Genomic DNA, 16,262 nt, shown 5'->3' on the forward strand with positions numbered 1-16,262 from the left:
TGCTGCTGAGAACTGGGCCCCTGCCCCCAGGCCATAACCCCTGCTTTAGGCAGAGCCCTGTCTATGGCTTACCCCCACCCCCAAATCCCCCCAGAAGCCCAGCATGTCTATTCCATTCAAAAAGGGTGTCAGTGGAAGCAGCAGGATCTGCAGGGGATGAAGAGAATCTTGGCCCCAGCCACCCCTCACTCTCCTTCAATTCCCACTGGGGCAGCAGGAAGAAGCCCAAAGGGATGGAGAGGACAAGAGTAGCCTCTCCCATGCACTGCACTGGGGAGGCTCCAGCCACTCCCTGCATTCAAGCAGAGGTCTGAAGGGTGGAGCCCCTGCTCTGGGGCTGCCAAACTCCTAGAACCCTGGGCCAGAAACTGTCCCCTCTCTGAGGAGGATCTCCAAAGATGGGGCAGGTAGGGGGTGCATCCATGCATCTGGCATTACTGGTGCTTGAGACACTGTGGTGGAGTCTCCTCCGCAGGAAGGATGTAGAGGCAGCCCCTGCAGGCTGTCCTGCCTGCCCCTGCCTGTGCCTCAGTAGGGGGAGAATTTCTGCCTTTCAGCTTTCTTGTTCCCACTGGCCACTGCCATCTTGGCAATGTAGGCATCCAAGCCTGGCGGTGGCCCATGGAGTGATGTGGTACTAAGCCAGGGCAATGGAGACCGGTGAGCCAGTGATGGTCACAAGCCGCTCCCCAGCACCCTCTGCTTTGTTCCTGATCTTAATGTGTGCCCCTGACATCTGCCAGATCTCACCAGATCTCACCAGATCTGCCAGATCTCATCTGCAAGATCTGCCAGATCTTGCTGCCCTGTAGCCAGATCACACAGCCAATCAGATCATTGGGAACCAGAAACTCCTGCAAGCTGGTCTGTGTGCTGGGATCCAGTCCTGGCACCACCCTGGATGATGCAAAGGGAACTGCATGGCCTGAGAGCTGCTGGAGCTTGGTGACCTCTGCAAGGGTCACTGCTCCATCCTGACCCTGGACAGAGAAACCCTGGTTCCTGGAGAGGAGGCCGGTACCTAGGGGACTCCAGGATAACAGCACAGATCTGGCACACACACATGATGATGGTGTCAGGCACCCCAGACACAGTGACAGCTCGCTCTGTGGAATTTGAAAGCAGGACCCTGCCACCTGCACCTGGGCTCCCAGTGTCTCTCGGATCTCCTTGATTCTGATGCCTGCCTTCCCAATCAGTGATTCACACTGGCTGGCAGGGATGACAAGGCGCGAGGTCACTGGCGGTCTGCAGACACTAACACCATTTGCAGGAGCAGCACAAAGGTCCTCATCCAGCTTGAAGGTCATCACGGAGACTGCATGGAAGACGGCAGCTGTGGAGCCAGTGATGGTGGTAATTCGCTCAGGGCAGGAGCCCTCGGAGATGGTGATCCGGGCATTGCTCTGCTCCTGGATTCGCTTTACAGTCTCTCCCTTCTTCCCAATGATGCTGCCCACCTCCTTCCCGTGCATCAGCATCTGAAGGGTGAGGGTGATACTAAGCTCTGGCTCTTCCTCCAGCCCCCACATCTGAAATGCTCATCCTCTCAGGCAGGGCTGGGCCACAGTGGCCTGGGAGTGTGTCCACACTGTGGTTCAGCTGGCTCTAGCTGGGGCTGTTCTGAGGGGGCAGCAGTGACAGCAGGGTGGCTGGGCCACTCAATCCCACATTGTCCCTGGGAAAGGTGGCTGCTCACAGCTGAGAGTGACATCAGCAGGGGTCCAGGATCTTCCCTGTGTGGCTCTCACCCAGCCTGTCCTTCCAGCCCAGCTCTTCTGCCAAGCTCTCCTCAGCTGTCATCTCAGTCCTGACTGCCTAAAGATAGCATTTTCAACAAATGGTGCTGGTTCAGCTGGAGGCCAGCATGTAGAAGAATGCAAATCGATCCATTATTATCACCCTGTACAAAGCTTAAGTCCCAGTGGATCAAGGACCTCCACATCAAACCAGAAACACTCAAACTAATAGAAAAGAGTGGGGAAGAGTCTCGAATACATGGGCACTGGGAAAATTTCCTGAACAAAACATCAATGGCTTATGCTCTAAGATCAAGAATAGAAGATGGGACCTCATAAAACTGCAAAGCTTCTGTAAGGACAAAAACGGCAACCAACAGATTAGGAAAAAAATCTTTACCAATCTTACATCTGATAGAGGACTAATATCCAAAATATACAAAGAACTCAAGTTAGACTCCAGAGAGCCAAATAACCCTTTTAAAAATAGGGTACAGAGCTAAAAAAAAAAAACATTCTCAGTTGAGGAATATTGAATGGCTGAAAGGCACCTAAAGAAATGTTCAACATTCTTAGTCACCAGGGAAATACAAATCAAAGCAACCCTGAGATTCCACCTCACACCAGTCAGAATGGCTAAGATCAAAAACTCAGGTGACAACAGATGCTGGTGAGGATGTGGAGGAAGAACACTCCTCCATTGTTGCTGGGATTGCAAACTGGTACAACCATTCTTGAAATCAGTCTGGAGGTTCCTCAGAAAATTGGACATTCCACTACCTGAGGACACAGCTATACCTGTCCTGGGCATACACCCAAAAGATGCTCCAACATACAACAAAGACACACGCTCCACTAAGTTCATAGCAGCCTTACTTATATTAGCCAGAAGCTGGAAAGAACCCAGATGCCCTTCAAGAGAGGAATGGATTTGAAAAATGTGGTACATCTACACAATGGAGATGACTTCATGAAATTCATAGGCAAATGGAATAAACTAGAAAATGAATGAGGTAACCAAATCACAGAAAAACACACTTGGTATGCACACATTGATAAGTGGATATTAGCCCAAATGCTCGAATCACCCAAGATGCAATATGTAGACCTCAGGAAGCTCAAGAAGAAGGCTGACCAAAATGAGGATGCTCCCACACCTTCTTAAAAGTGGGAACAAAAATATACATAGGAAGGGATATGGAGTCAAAGTTTAGAGCAAGGACTGAAGGAACAGACGTTCAGTGTGTGCCCTACATGGGGCCCATACATATGTGTGTGTGTATGTTTGTGTGTGTGTGTGTGTGTGTGTGTGTATGTATATATATATATATATATATATATATATATATATATATGTATATATGTATATCCACCAAAGCTAGATATGGGTGTATAGATATAAGTCCCTAGGAGGTCCTCTAGGAAAGCAGCAGTGTGCCCTTAGGTACTCTCTGTGACCTCACTAACTGTGCCAGCTTTGAGGGCTTCCACTCTGCTGCTCTCAGAACTGCAAACTCCTGGAAGAGATGTGTAGTGTCCTATTACCTTTGTCATTGTAGGATATTAGTAGGAATACGTTTGATGGAAATATACTGTCAAGAATATTAACAAAACAATTGCTTCTTCTGTACCATCTGGATGAAGTTCCAAGTTCACACAGTTCTGCACCAACTTCCCAAAGCCAGCAAAGTGGAGCATGAAGAAAGGCAAGTCCAAGGCATTCATTACCAGCATCCTCAGCAATGCCCCCAGGAAAGGTAAATTGGCTTTGGTGAAAGTACTGAGATAGCTGGCCCTCATACACTCAGAGAAGAATGAGCGAGGAGAATTGAGGAAGGATTGTGGGAGAGAGTAATTAGGTATAAGGGGGCAGTGAGCAGCATGTTAAGTAAATAAGAAATATATATATAAATAAAAATAAAATAAAGTTCGTTAACAAAATGGGACACAATGTATTGCTGAACTAACTCTACTATGTTTACACTAGCAAACGCTTTAACATGGAGAGAGACTGGATGTGATGAAGTAGGATGCCCTTGTCATTCACACATACTGTGTACACAGCAAAGATAAATGAAATGGAGAATTTGCAGATCAAAAATCCACTGTTCCCGTCACATCTGTGTGGCTCTGCTTCCCTTTATCAGGACTCTGGAGGCCTCTGCTCATCCAGGTCCCACAACTCACGCAAAATGCAGTCCCCTAACAGCTCTGGCCAAGTACTCTTTTGTTCCTGGCAGACCACTGCCTCAGGCTGCAGAGGTACTGAAGGGCCAGCCTTCACCTTCAGGGGACTGCCATGTTGTTGGCCATTCCAGGCACTCTGCCACCCAACTAGAGACTTCTGCAGGGACTGTCATCTCAAAGCCAGGAGCTAGAGGAATCCAAAAGATTGGGATACAGTCCTACACTCAGGATGTGTTGGCTACCTGAGACCATACAGTTAACACTATTCTTTCTGTCTGTTTTCCTTATTTGGAAGTAAATAATGTGATCATCTGTGGTGTGCACAGTAAGAATAAAATCAGTGACATGAATCATAGGAACGTGCAGAGCATGGGCTTAGTATTCTAGGTACAGAGCAAATAGGTAGAGGGAATTACCAAAGGAAACAACATGAATTATAACAATTACAAAATAATTTTTAAAAAAACACCTAGAGGGTGCTGGGATTAAAGGCCTGTATCAACTCTGACCAGCTTTGTAGGTATTTCCAATAAAAAGCAAGCAAACAAACAAACAGCCTTATTACAGTTGCAGCAGGTGCAGGAGAGAAAGCTGGGAGATATCCTGTGCTGCTGCCCCCATGCTGTGATTCTGCAGCAACAACTTCCTTGGGAATAGGAACCTGTATGCAGTGGGATCCCCTGCTGGGCCTGTCATCTCAAAAATAGGGGCTTGCCTAATCCAAAACCTTGGAATCCAGTTTACTTCAGGCCAGGAATGAAGTCAACCATCATTAGTGAAAGAGCAAGGGAAAAATTACATAGGAAAAAATATGTGCCTTAATCAGAAAAGATCCTCAACTTCTAAGGCCTCCACAATCTCCACACCTCTCCTCTGAGCTTTGCATAGTGATGTTGTATAACTCCAGATGGTAGGAAAAGGCAGAGTTCTTCCCAGAAAAGTCATACATGATTTTCACCCTGACGTCTGTGAGGTTAGGTGGCATCTTATCACAGATTCAGCACACCCAGGATAAGAACACAGAAGCCACAGATGACAATGCCAAATGGACTCCCTCCTGAACGTATGGACCCATTAAAATTGAGGCTTAGCCTAACCTTAGGCCATTCCACTCCCTGCCCATGCGCCTGATTTTTATGTTTGCTATGAGTATAAGTTCAGCGTGTAGCCCCAATATCCTCATGATTGGAACTGGAAATTCAGGAAGAATGATATTGGAGAAGGGATGGCTATGTGGTTACAATGTGGTAACACATGGTCCAGGTTGATGTTTGTTCAGTGATGTCCAATTTAATTGTCTTGTTATATTTGTGAAAGGGAGGATGTCCAACTTAATATATAAAAGGTACAGAAATTTATTATTTTATAAATGGCCTGAAGTTGATCCATATGTTCCCAAGAAAAAGGAGTTTTTATTGCAAAAAATAGGATTATAGACCATTCATTCTGTGAAATACATGGATATGTAAATGGAAACAATGTCAGCTGTCAAGGACTGCACAGCAAGCAAATATTCCCAGGTTTTATACACTCAAGGGTCTAGAAGAAATATATTGGCCTCCCGAAAAAGGGAAAACCTTAGGAATCGAAATGTGTGTCACATGCATTGTTTCCAGTAGTAGATTTACTTTTAAGAAAAAACTCCCTCCTCCTTAGTCCCTAGAGATTTGGATGCTAAGAAAAATCTGTTCTCTAATTCAGGGTTGTAAGCAGCTCTCCCCAGCAAAAGTATTGATGACCTCTAATGAAGCAGAGAGAAACATCTAGCTTTGGAATAGAGGTTGCCAAACAGTATTCCCAGTGACATATGAGAGACTGGAGGAAAGGGCCCCCACAGAAATTGATCCATTTGGGGAAAGCTAGTTAGCAGGTAGGCCTTAGAACTTCCCAGTGACATCATCAGTAAGCCCCTCACTGGACAATCTATTGTATCTAAGAGATCCCTAGAATCTTCTGTCATGTCACCAGTGTTGTGGTGACACCAACTGCCTTTGGGATATTCCTTCAGTTCCCTTTGGGTTCACAAGCAAGCATGGTTCGCCAGCTGCTCAGGCTATTTCGGAAGGAAAGTGTTGATCAAGGAGAGACCACACCAAGGCAGAAGGAAGATGACCTCCTCTCTAGTAAAACAGGAAGGAGGAAATCATTCCGGGGAAGGCTTGGTGAGTCCTGGGCAGAGTTGGGGAATATCCTCAAGGAGGTAGTTTTGAGATGTGCCTTCTAAGACTAGGCCTTACAAGCAGGAGCCTTGGTATTTCTCAAAGGCAAACCAAGATCAGGAGTTCCTGATCATTAATTTGAGAGAAAGTCAGAAAGTGGTAAGCCTTCAGTTTCTTTTCTGGAAGCTTTTTAATTGTGAGTGTCAATGAATGGCAGGAGGAGGCACTGTGAGATTAACAATGTGACCATCCATGGTTGGGAGTTGAAGCACTTCATCCTCTAGATTACTGTAGGTTACATAAGCCTCTGATGACCAGAACAAGGAAGGATGCACCCCGGGAAATGAATTGAGTTCTCAGACACTTTGGGCTGGAACACACATGATTAGAGCTTGATGCTGCTAAGCATTATGAACTCCAGGATTATCTGCACCACAGCTGATATGAGATAACAACGTCCCAGATGTTTATGTCTCAGTCAGGTTATAACTTTCAGTACCAGGGGTCCTGTAATAGTGAGTGTGGCACGTGTATGGCATTAGAGCTTGGGAAGAGGGACATAGCTTAAGAATCCAGTTCAAGAAAGCTTTTCTGCTCTTTCAGGGATTCACCCAGTCTCTACCATTTCCCCTTCCTCAACCTCCTCTTGAGATTCAGAATGATCTTTTCTGCCCACGGGCCATAAAATATGCAAATTCACTTGGGTTTATCTATCTATCTATGTATCTATCAGGATTTGGTAGGAAGACATCATCCCAAATTGTCATCAGTGAGCAAGAGAAGTGTCGAAAGGAACTGGAGGAACTCAAACTTGAAATCCAGAAGTGTAAATTCGAGAGGGATGAACTTTATCAAATCCTGGACTTTTATATCTATGATGATTGGGACCTCAGGTAGTCATTATGCCCAGTTACCTGTTCACTGTCTTGTGCTTTCTCTCTGCTAACCCAAGATTTCCTCATAGCACGAGAGAGTTTCACCTCTCATCCTGGATTTTAAGGAGCCTTGGCAGGCATTTGCTTGTGAGATAAGCTAGGTGCTGTGTGTTTAGGGTCAACCCCCTTTGTACTTGACCCTGAGCTCCTTGGATTAGCGTTGGTTCTGTTAACAGCTAGAAGGACCTGGTCACACTTGCTGCCTCTAAGTGAGGGAAAGAAATGCCTGTATGTCATCCCTCTTTTCCTCTGATTTTGATCATTATACACTGATTCTATGGCACCTCCATGCATGTAGTTGGGATTCTCCTAGTGTTTGTATATGGGTTGGTATGTATGTATGTGAAAGTATCTGGGGGTTTTATGCTCACGGTCAGGGAGTCTGGGGAGTTTGATGGGATCTGAGGATTTGTGTGATGGACAGTTTGCAGGTCATGATGGTATGGAAGCCCACAGGGATCAACTGAGCACTTTGCATCTTCTATTTACTTAGGTGGTAGATAGGACTCTCCTGAGGGAAGGAGGGGTTACAAATCCTCTTCCCTGTCAAAGTAGTTATGCCCTCTGGGAATTCATGGAACAGTAGGAAACAAGGTTTGAGAATCCCTGTTTTCAAAACAAAAGAAATGTCATCACAACTATCTGACCCAAGGCTCTGGCACAGACTGGAGAAAACTTCTTATGGAACTAGGCAATGCCTTCATACTTACCTGGCCAACTCTTGACAGTCAGCTCCTTGGACCTGGTAACCTGGCTCTGTTGTCCTGTGCGCAAGATGATAAGTTTAATCAGCACAAATAGAACCCAGTTCAAAGGAGCAAGTATGTGGCATAAACTGGCTTTAAGTAATCCAGTCAATAGTCTGATTTAACGTAATCTTTTTTTGCCTGATTTGAACTTTATTTATTTTTGACTTTATTTTATTTTATTTTATTTTGTTTTTTACCTATCAAGAGACCGTTCATTGTGACCTAGAAATGGTGATTGTGGTAATAAATTCTGGACATTTGTTATTCCCAAACAGGCATTTCACAGGCTCCACCCACTCCAGTATAGAGGGTCTTTGCAGAACCATATCTCCATGGCCTTTTAAAGAGTCTTATTTCAAAATATATGTTTGCTGATTTGCGTAGAAATATTTCCTTGAAAGAAATGTTGTTGGAGTCTCACTGTTGTGTTTTTGCTCTGGTCTTTGTGTTTGCCACATTCTTCCCCCTCATTACTTAAATTTTAATTTTTTATTGGGTTTTTTTTATTTACAATTCATCTAATTCTGAAATCATGAGTTCAGATGGTTATTTGTTCCTTGGGCCATGTCCCAACACAGGCTGGATGTCGAATTGCCAATACTTCAATCCGAACATGAGAGGAGAATGATGGCTATGCAAATGATGACCAACTCAATAAGTGATGCCATGGAGAGGTACAAGGAGCTCATACAAGTGAACACTTCCTACCGGTGGGTCGCTGACAGAGATGAGAACCCAGCACTAGGCAGGAAATGCTTCTGTCCTGTATGACTTTGAACCAAACTCAGGGCTCTGGTTCCGTAGTGTCTGACTCTTAATAAGAAGCCTGCCTCCTGGCAAGGGTCTTAGATTTGTAGCTCTTGGACTCAGTTGTCCTACATGGGAAGTGTGTAGAAAACCCTCCATTTGTTATTTTCCCCATTGAGGATCCTCTAGATAGAAAGTTTTTAACCATGATGGGAATATCAATCAACTCTGAACCTGTAGGACTCTGACAGGAGATTTAAAGATCTGTGATGCATGAGAAACACATGGAAAGATTGTATAGCTATTGGGTCTTCAACTACCCCTCCGAGGGGATTTCAGCACTATGTGAAGATGGTTTTAGCATACCATAGATATATAAGCACCCATATGGACCATCTCTTCTACCTGGATTTATATAAACTGTCTTAGCGTCAGGATTTTCAGAAGTACTTTGATTCATGTGGAATGTGGATTCTGGATTTGACCCCCTCTAATTGGTGCTAATTTGTATAGTGTGGCTCTATTCTGGGGATGTCTGGGGATGAGGACCCTTGAAAGGATGACTGGACTTGCAAGAGTGACAGGCAAATAGAAGCTGGCTGGGATTTACCATTGTTTGTTTGTGGTTCAGCATCAGGCACTCCCAGCTCCTGCGTGAACAAGCTCAATTGAAGAACAATATACAGATTTTACTGAATGACAAGAGAGACCTGCTGGTGGAGCAGACTGAACTGCCAGCATCCTATGTGGAGGCAAAGAGGCTCTGTGAAGAGGCCGGAATGAACATCTGTGTCCCCAGAGCCAAGCAACAGCAGGTAGGATTAGGCCTCAGGGTCAGGTTGTCCTCATGTCTTAACATAAACATAGACAAAACACTGAAACTGTCTATTGACTTATCCATGTACTGTCCTCTGTCTCATCCAAGTGTTCATTTATGTGATGGTTTACAAGGCTTTCTGTGGAGATTGCCCTTTTTTAAGAAACGGCATGTTTGGAAAGCAAATGCTCCTGCTCGTTGAGAATCTGCAGTTTATTAAGGGAGATAGGTTGATCACACAGCACTGCACTATATGCCATTATGTGTGTAGGGTGCTATGTGGGGGCCCCTCTTTAGACTAGAACAGGGCTTTGAGGGATGAATCCAAAGCCTGGAGCTCATTTTCTTTACAGGGACCTTTGAGACTCCAGGAAATAAGTCAAACCAGAATATTCCCGGGGGAAGACCCTGGTGGAAATGGCAAAGAGGAGTTGTCATTGTCATTTGTGGTGGCTTTTGTTCTTCCTCCCCTCTTCTCCCTGTATATGAAGATGGTGTCTTCATACTTCATAGATCTTGGGTAACTACAGAGCCTGAGGAGCAGCATGTCAGTCCTGTCTTATTTGAGTGCTCCTGGAGAGTTCATATCTGTGCCTAACAATGTGAAGCTGGTTAGAAGAGCAAGGATGTGGAAAAGGTTTCTCAAAGGCTGAGGGTTGGCATGAGAGATTTGAGACTTCAAGAACAAAGTTATCCATATGTACCCCCAATTCTCACCAAGAAAGGTGCATTGCTGTGCTGACCTGCATCATAGGGAGCATGCGGGAGGCCAGTTCATGACAAGCAATTTTGTCCAGTCATTATCTAACTTAGTCCTCTAAGCTCAGGTCTTTCAACAAACCTGAAGCTTCCTGTTTTGTGCTGGCCAGCAGTCTTTGCATCACCGGTCCAGTTCCAGGTGGAGCCCTCTCTCTTATTTTCTCAACACATTCTTAAACCATTCAGTTATTTTCAAAATAAGGATTAGATTTCTTCACTTTACCTGGACAGAGGTATCCCCCAGGAAGATTCTGGTTTGTCTTATTGGCTTCACCATGATCTTGCATGGAATCCTGTAGTGCATCCCTCTGCTGACATTGCTCTGCTGACTATATCATGGGCACGGCATTCTTTCAGGATAGATTCCCTCTCAATATTGTACACAGTGCTGCGTTTCAGAAAAGTCACTGTATGTTATTTATTTAGCCTTTTTCTGACTGACATTGAGGTTGTTTTAATATCACATGAGCTCTAATGTGATGAAAAGTTCCTGGTAACTGACCATGAGTCACTGTCTCCTCTGATGCTTCCAAGGTCTTCTAAGAAGGGAACAGGGTAGTTTTAGTGAGGGGCCTATGATGAGTCAGCATAGAGCTCGATGGAGTCTTTTCCTAGAAATCTTTCTCTTGGGAATTTGATGTTGTGTTGTTTAGGCTATCTGTGCAGAACATGTAACTTACTTGTAGGACCATCAAGTATCTGCATAGAAAGGTTTCCTGAAGTGGAAATGAGTACAGGCCAGGGCAGCACAGCCTGCTTGAGTCTAAGAGACTCGTACACAGCATTGTTCCCAGTAATTCCTCACTCAACAGGAAATGTGCTGCATAAGAGCAAAGCTTTCATTTATGCATGTGAGTGTGTATCTGTTTGTGTGTGTGTGTGTGTGTGTGTGTGTGTGTGTGTGTGTGTGTGTGTGTTTACCAGCAGTGGATGAGCATGTTTATGATCATGCTGTGTGTTTTTCTAATGCTGGTTGATTTTTCAAGTCTTTTCGGTATGGGAATTTATATATAGGAGCATGGGTGAGTGTTTGTGTGTGTGTGTGTGTGTGTGTGTGTGTGTGTGTGTGTGTGTGTATGTTTGTGTGTTTTCACTAGTGAACCTGTGTTTCCCTCTATTTCCAAGTTTCATGAGAAAAGTACTCTAAGAGTTCACTTTACATCCATGAAACATGAAATACAGCTGCCCAGTCATTAAGCATCTCCATCTAGCTCTGTACAGCAAAAGGACATTTAAGGTATTAATTTATTCTGTTTTCAAAAAATTCATAACAGAATTATCTTGTGAAGTCTGGGGAGGAGTGGGAAATATGTTCAAGTGAGGCGTGTTTCACAGTGGTAAGAAATGGTACAGGCCTGGAGCTTGCAGGTCCCTTTTTGTAATGGTGTAGAAGCAGGACAATAATGTCCTTTAGAAATGCAACCCCCAAAAAGAGGACACAAAAACACCTGTAATGTAGATTTTCAAGTGATTAGGGGAAAACTACTGATCTGGATTGAAATCCTTTGGAGCACATCAAAGGAAAGGAGTACAGGGAGGTAAGGGCAAGGCTTCTCTATAAAATCCATGAGTTTATGTTGCTTCTCCGTTCTTTGTGAATTGTGAAAGCCCACTGGAAGGTTGTGTCACTCACTGTGTCTTCTCCAAGGTTGCTTTCCACATTGCCTGCTACCATTTCTTTCCAGCTACCTTGGCACACTACAGCTTCCCCTGGGAGTCTGGCTTGAATTTTATTCATTGAGAGTTTGAGTTGCTTGGAGTTGTATCGTCATCCAGCAAAAGTCCCATAGCTATGCTGTGGTGCAAGAACAGGCCAATTTCTGGAGCCCCTTTAGGTGCACAGATAATCCAAAGCCCTCCCCTATGTTATCTGTGTAGCATTCTGCAAGTGTCTTAATCAAAATCATTTTCTCTCAGTTAATGTCAGCCTCAATGGGGTTAGGAGAAATGTAGAACTTCAGATGGGTCTGGGAGTGTAAGAACAGATAGGCCTATGAGAAGCCATGTTCAGAAAGTGGAACAGAAGTTTTAGTTAACCCAGTGATTCCACCACAAGGAGTAGGTGTTGCCATTGCAACTAGGGAGCGTCAGTGTTGTAGTGGTCCCAGAGTAGCCTGGAAGGAGAATCTATCCAGATGTCCATCAGCCAAGGAGTAAAAATGTACCATAGTGCAGAGCCTGTCCATGGATTCTGATTCAGTCTGAGATAATCCATGCAAGCTTTTACTTACTCACTCAAAATATCTGTGGCACAATCACATTATGGGGAGAAAATTTGTTGATTTGGATCCTGGTTATGGAGATATCCTATGATTCTATCTTTGGGCATGAAGTCACTCAGGCTATGGTAAAGAGTTCTCCGATTAGAAGAAGCTGCACACTGTGGGGAAAGTCTGAAAGAGTGAACAAGAACAAGAGTCTAGTCCACCACAAACATATGATCCTTTGTTGGGGAACAAGACAGCTCTACACAGCCTTGGGAACTTGCTAAGCAAGACTGGTAATAGGGAAAGAACCCTGAGTCTATGCCGGCTTATAGGAGGCCAGCACATCACTGACTGAGCTGTCTAGAGGCTTCGGTCACTATTTACGTATCCCACTCAACATTTGTTTTTATGCCTCCAGCGTATCCTGGGGAATCTTTACATTAAGCATTAATGTTCAGGTAGGAACACAGGCTGGAAGAAGCCGTTTAAATATCCTTTCCTTACATAAATACCCTTTTTGGGTGAATGACCACCCACATGGATTTCAGCCTCACGCAGCTAAAGAGCTACTCAAAGTATTATTCTGGTACAGTTCATGTGAATTTTGGCCATGAAACAATATATATGATCCTCTGCATTTCTTGGTATTTTCTACTCCTCTCTTCCTGTGATCTCTCCGGAAAGATCTGAGGACATTTTCTCTTTTGTCCTCTCACAAATTGCCTTACACTAGCCATAGACTTACAGGGGTGCTGGTGTGTTTCTACATCACAATCACCTTTAATATTCCCAGTGTATGCTGGGAAGATTTGCATGGAGCACATTCTCAGTGATTACAGGATCTATGCAATTACCATGAATTTGATGTGAGATGGCTTCTCTGTGTATTTGCAGGTACAGCGGTTAAAATGGAACCCAGGCAGGTTCCTTCACTGCAAACATAATCAGAACTTTCACCTCAGTTCTGGGCATATTCTCCAGAAGGGATCCACATGGTATTCTAGGTTGCTCATAGCTCTCTTGAACTCAGATTCAGACATAGCCACAATGTTATTATTCAATGTCATATACCTGGACAAGTGGGAAAATATGCTCATTTTTTTCTTAATTCCATTACAGTACATAGTCTACAGTTCAAATTCTAGCAGTTTTCTTTTATTCTTTTTTTTTTCCGGAGCTGGGGACTGAACCCAGGGCCTTGCACTTGCTAGGCAAGTGCTCTACCACTGAGCTAAATCCCCAACCCCAAATTCTAGCAGTTTTAAAAGCTGAGATACAGATCCAAGCCCAGGTACTCTATGACACTTGGGGATGCAGGGACTGACCTCAGCTGACAGGTCATGCTGGATTGTCCAACTGAATAGAGCTGATGTAAGAGGGAGAGCAGAATAGACAACCCCTCACTAAACCTTTTTTCCCTTGCTCTGCTAGGTCTGAAATTCTCCAGCAGAAACTCGAACATGACACAGACCAGGACAAGATGTCCCTTGGTGAGAAGTGCTACAGGAGGAGAACTAAGTGTGCACAGCAAATACACCACTATTGCATCTCATCTGTAATGTCCATAGCAATTGTGGACTGCATTTTCCTCCTTTAGTTTAACTTCTTTGGATTTAATAGGCCGTACTTTCACCTCGCCTCTCTCCAGCAAGTGTACAGTTTTGGAGGGACCCAGAGAAGAGCTGGTGCACATCAATCAAGAGCTGCTGGTCATCCAGAAAGACTGTGCACGTGTAAATTTGTACTTGTCCTGATGGGTCATCCAGAAGGGTTTCATGGAGATCAGTTTACAACATTGGAAAGACTTTGAGACAAAGACTGTGATGTATTTTATACTCGGTATTGGATGGTCTTGTCCTTCATACCCCACTCTAATAGAAGAGACCTCCTTACATTCCGCTTGAAAAGATTATTACCATCAGTAACTGCTTATCTATTATGTTCCAAGGCCAACTACGGGGTATAAGTCTGTTCTGCAAAAGGAATAGTAGAAGAATGTTTAGCACAATTCCTCTGTTTAGATTTTGGTTTGAATTCTGATTATTTTGGTTTTTTGGTTTTTCTTGTATTCATTTGTAAGTTTGGTATTTATTTGTTTTTGTTTTATTCTTACAGTTGATTCGCTATTTTGATAAGGATATAGACTGTATATATTGACTACTCACATCTGGTTACTATTGAGTAAATTGGATGTATTCTTTTAAATAAAACAGTAATCTCAAACTCTTCACTCTTAAGAAACTTCTTTATTGATCATTAGTGTCAACATCTGAAGTCCCACAGCTATCAGGAAGGGATGGATCTCTGCATTCTCATGAGGACTGGGCATCAAATTACTTCCCAGTCAGACTGAGATTCAAAGGCAGTTATACAGTCACGGTTCACTGTGTTCCCAACTCTGTGAATTTCAACTTCATCATGCATACATTACCCACTGTGTATGCTTGCTGTCAAATATATAGTTACCTCTAAATTATACTCTGTGGATGAGTGGAGAGTGTTGAACAAATTAATAGGATAAACATTAATTTTTCTGTAATATCTCCCAGGAAATATAAACATCGTATAAGGGAGTTTAAAGCAATCAGGAAGCCTGCACCCAAATCCGGTGGTGAAGAGTGCTGAACACCCAGAAATGCAGATACTCCTGAGACCACAGGACAGAAAGCCACTTCTGCCCAGCTCTGCCCATATCTCTGGCCCAATATTCATCTGCATGATGCCTCTGGAAACAGGAAGAGAGGAGCAGTCAGCGGCAGGAACCTGCTTGGTCCAGCCTGGGCCCAGAACTGACCTGCGCCCTGAGCATATTTGAAGAAAACCAGAGGCATACAATTCTCTGTTTCCTGATTGTGGCTTTTTTTATTTGAAGCTCTAAACACCATGTTGTTGCTGTTAATTTTTAATTGGATATTTTTCATTTCAAATTCAAATGTTATTCACTTTCCTTGTTTCCCAGAAATAAGTCTGAATACCATCGCCCTCCCCTCTTCTATAAGGTATTCCCTTCACCTCCATCCACTTTCCCAGCCTAGCAAGGACCAAGGGCTGCTCATTCCATTTGTGCCCAAGAAGACCATCCTCTGATACACATGCAGATGGAGCCATGGCACAGTCCCTGTATAGTGATTGGGTAGAGGTTTAGTCACTGGGAACTCTGCTTGGCAGGCATGGTTGTCCTTATGTGGTTGCAAGTCCCTTCAGCTCTTTAAATCTTTCTGTAATTCCTCCACCTGAGGTTCAGTTCTCAGTTCAATGGTTTGCTGCTAGCATTCGCCCCTGTCTTTGACATGATCTGGCTGTGCCTCTCAGGAGACATCTATATCCAGTTCCTGTCAGCCTGCACCTCTTAGCTTCATCACCTTATCTAGTTTGCAGGCTGTATATGTATAGGCCACATGTGGGGTAGACTCTGAATGGCCATTCCTTCAGGCTCTGTTCTCAATTCTGCCTCCCTATCCCTCCTATGGGTATTCTCCTTCCCCTTTGAAGAAGAGTGAAGCATGAGCATTTTGGTCATTCTTCTTGAATTTCATGTTGTCGTGGGTAATTTGAGCATTTGGGCTGATATCCACTTATCAATGAGTGCATACCATGTGTGTGTTTCTGTCATTGGGTTCACTCCCTCAGGATGATATTTTCTAGTTCATTCTATTTGCCTATAAATTTCATGAAGTCATTGTTTTTGATATCTCTGTAGTACTCCATTGTGTAGATGTACCATATTTTCTGTTTCCATTCCTCTGTTGAAGGGCATCTGGGATCTTTTCATTTTCTGACGATTATAAATAAGTCTGCTATGAACATACTCGAGCGTGTGCCCTGTTGTATGTTGGAGCATCTTTTGGGTATATATGCAAGAGAGGTATAGCTGGGTCCTCAGCTAGTGCAATGTCTAATTTTCTTAGGAACCTCCAGACTGATATCCAGAATGGTTGTACCAGGCTGCAATCTCACCGACAA

The 16,262-nt window shown here is 44.0% G+C and overlaps 1 protein-coding gene and 1 pseudogene across 1 annotated transcript; one reads left to right on the forward strand and one right to left on the reverse strand.

Annotated features, from left to right (window-relative positions):
* Positions 1 to 746: 746 nt before the first annotated feature.
* On the reverse strand, positions 747 to 1,670 carry LOC148003292 (poly(rC)-binding protein 4 pseudogene; annotated as a pseudogene).
* A 4,288-nt stretch (positions 1,671 to 5,958) lies between these two features.
* Spetex2el7 (Spetex-2E protein like 7) lies at positions 5,959 to 14,522 on the forward strand. Its single transcript, XM_087568268.1, has 5 exons — positions 5,959 to 6,088; positions 6,819 to 6,978; positions 8,348 to 8,479; positions 9,148 to 9,331; positions 13,731 to 14,522. The coding sequence occupies exons 1-5, from the start codon at positions 5,959 to 5,961 to the stop codon at positions 13,734 to 13,736; spliced, it is 612 nt and encodes a 203-aa protein (XP_087424394.1). The 3' UTR covers positions 13,737 to 14,522.
* The last annotated feature ends 1,740 nt before the right edge of the window (positions 14,523 to 16,262 follow it).

This window comes from Rattus norvegicus, chromosome 9, assembly GCF_021556685.1.
Source record: "Rattus norvegicus strain SHRSP/BbbUtx chromosome 9, alternate assembly SHRSP_T2T, whole genome shotgun sequence".
NCBI classification, from domain to species: domain Eukaryota; kingdom Metazoa; phylum Chordata; class Mammalia; order Rodentia; family Muridae; genus Rattus; species Rattus norvegicus.

Excerpts from the sequence above, each read along its gene's own strand:
- Spetex2el7 (XM_087568268.1), top strand. The coding sequence starts at position 5,959 with ATGGTTCGCCAGCTGCTCAGGCTATTTCGGAAGGAAAGTGTTGATCAA. Across the intron at positions 6,089-6,818 it reads ATCATTCCGGGGAAGGCTTG|GATTTGGTAGGAAGACATCA; the intron begins GTGAGTCCTGGG and ends TGTATCTATCAG. Across the intron at positions 8,480-9,147 it reads CAAGTGAACACTTCCTACCG|CATCAGGCACTCCCAGCTCC; the intron begins GTGGGTCGCTGA and ends TTTGTGGTTCAG.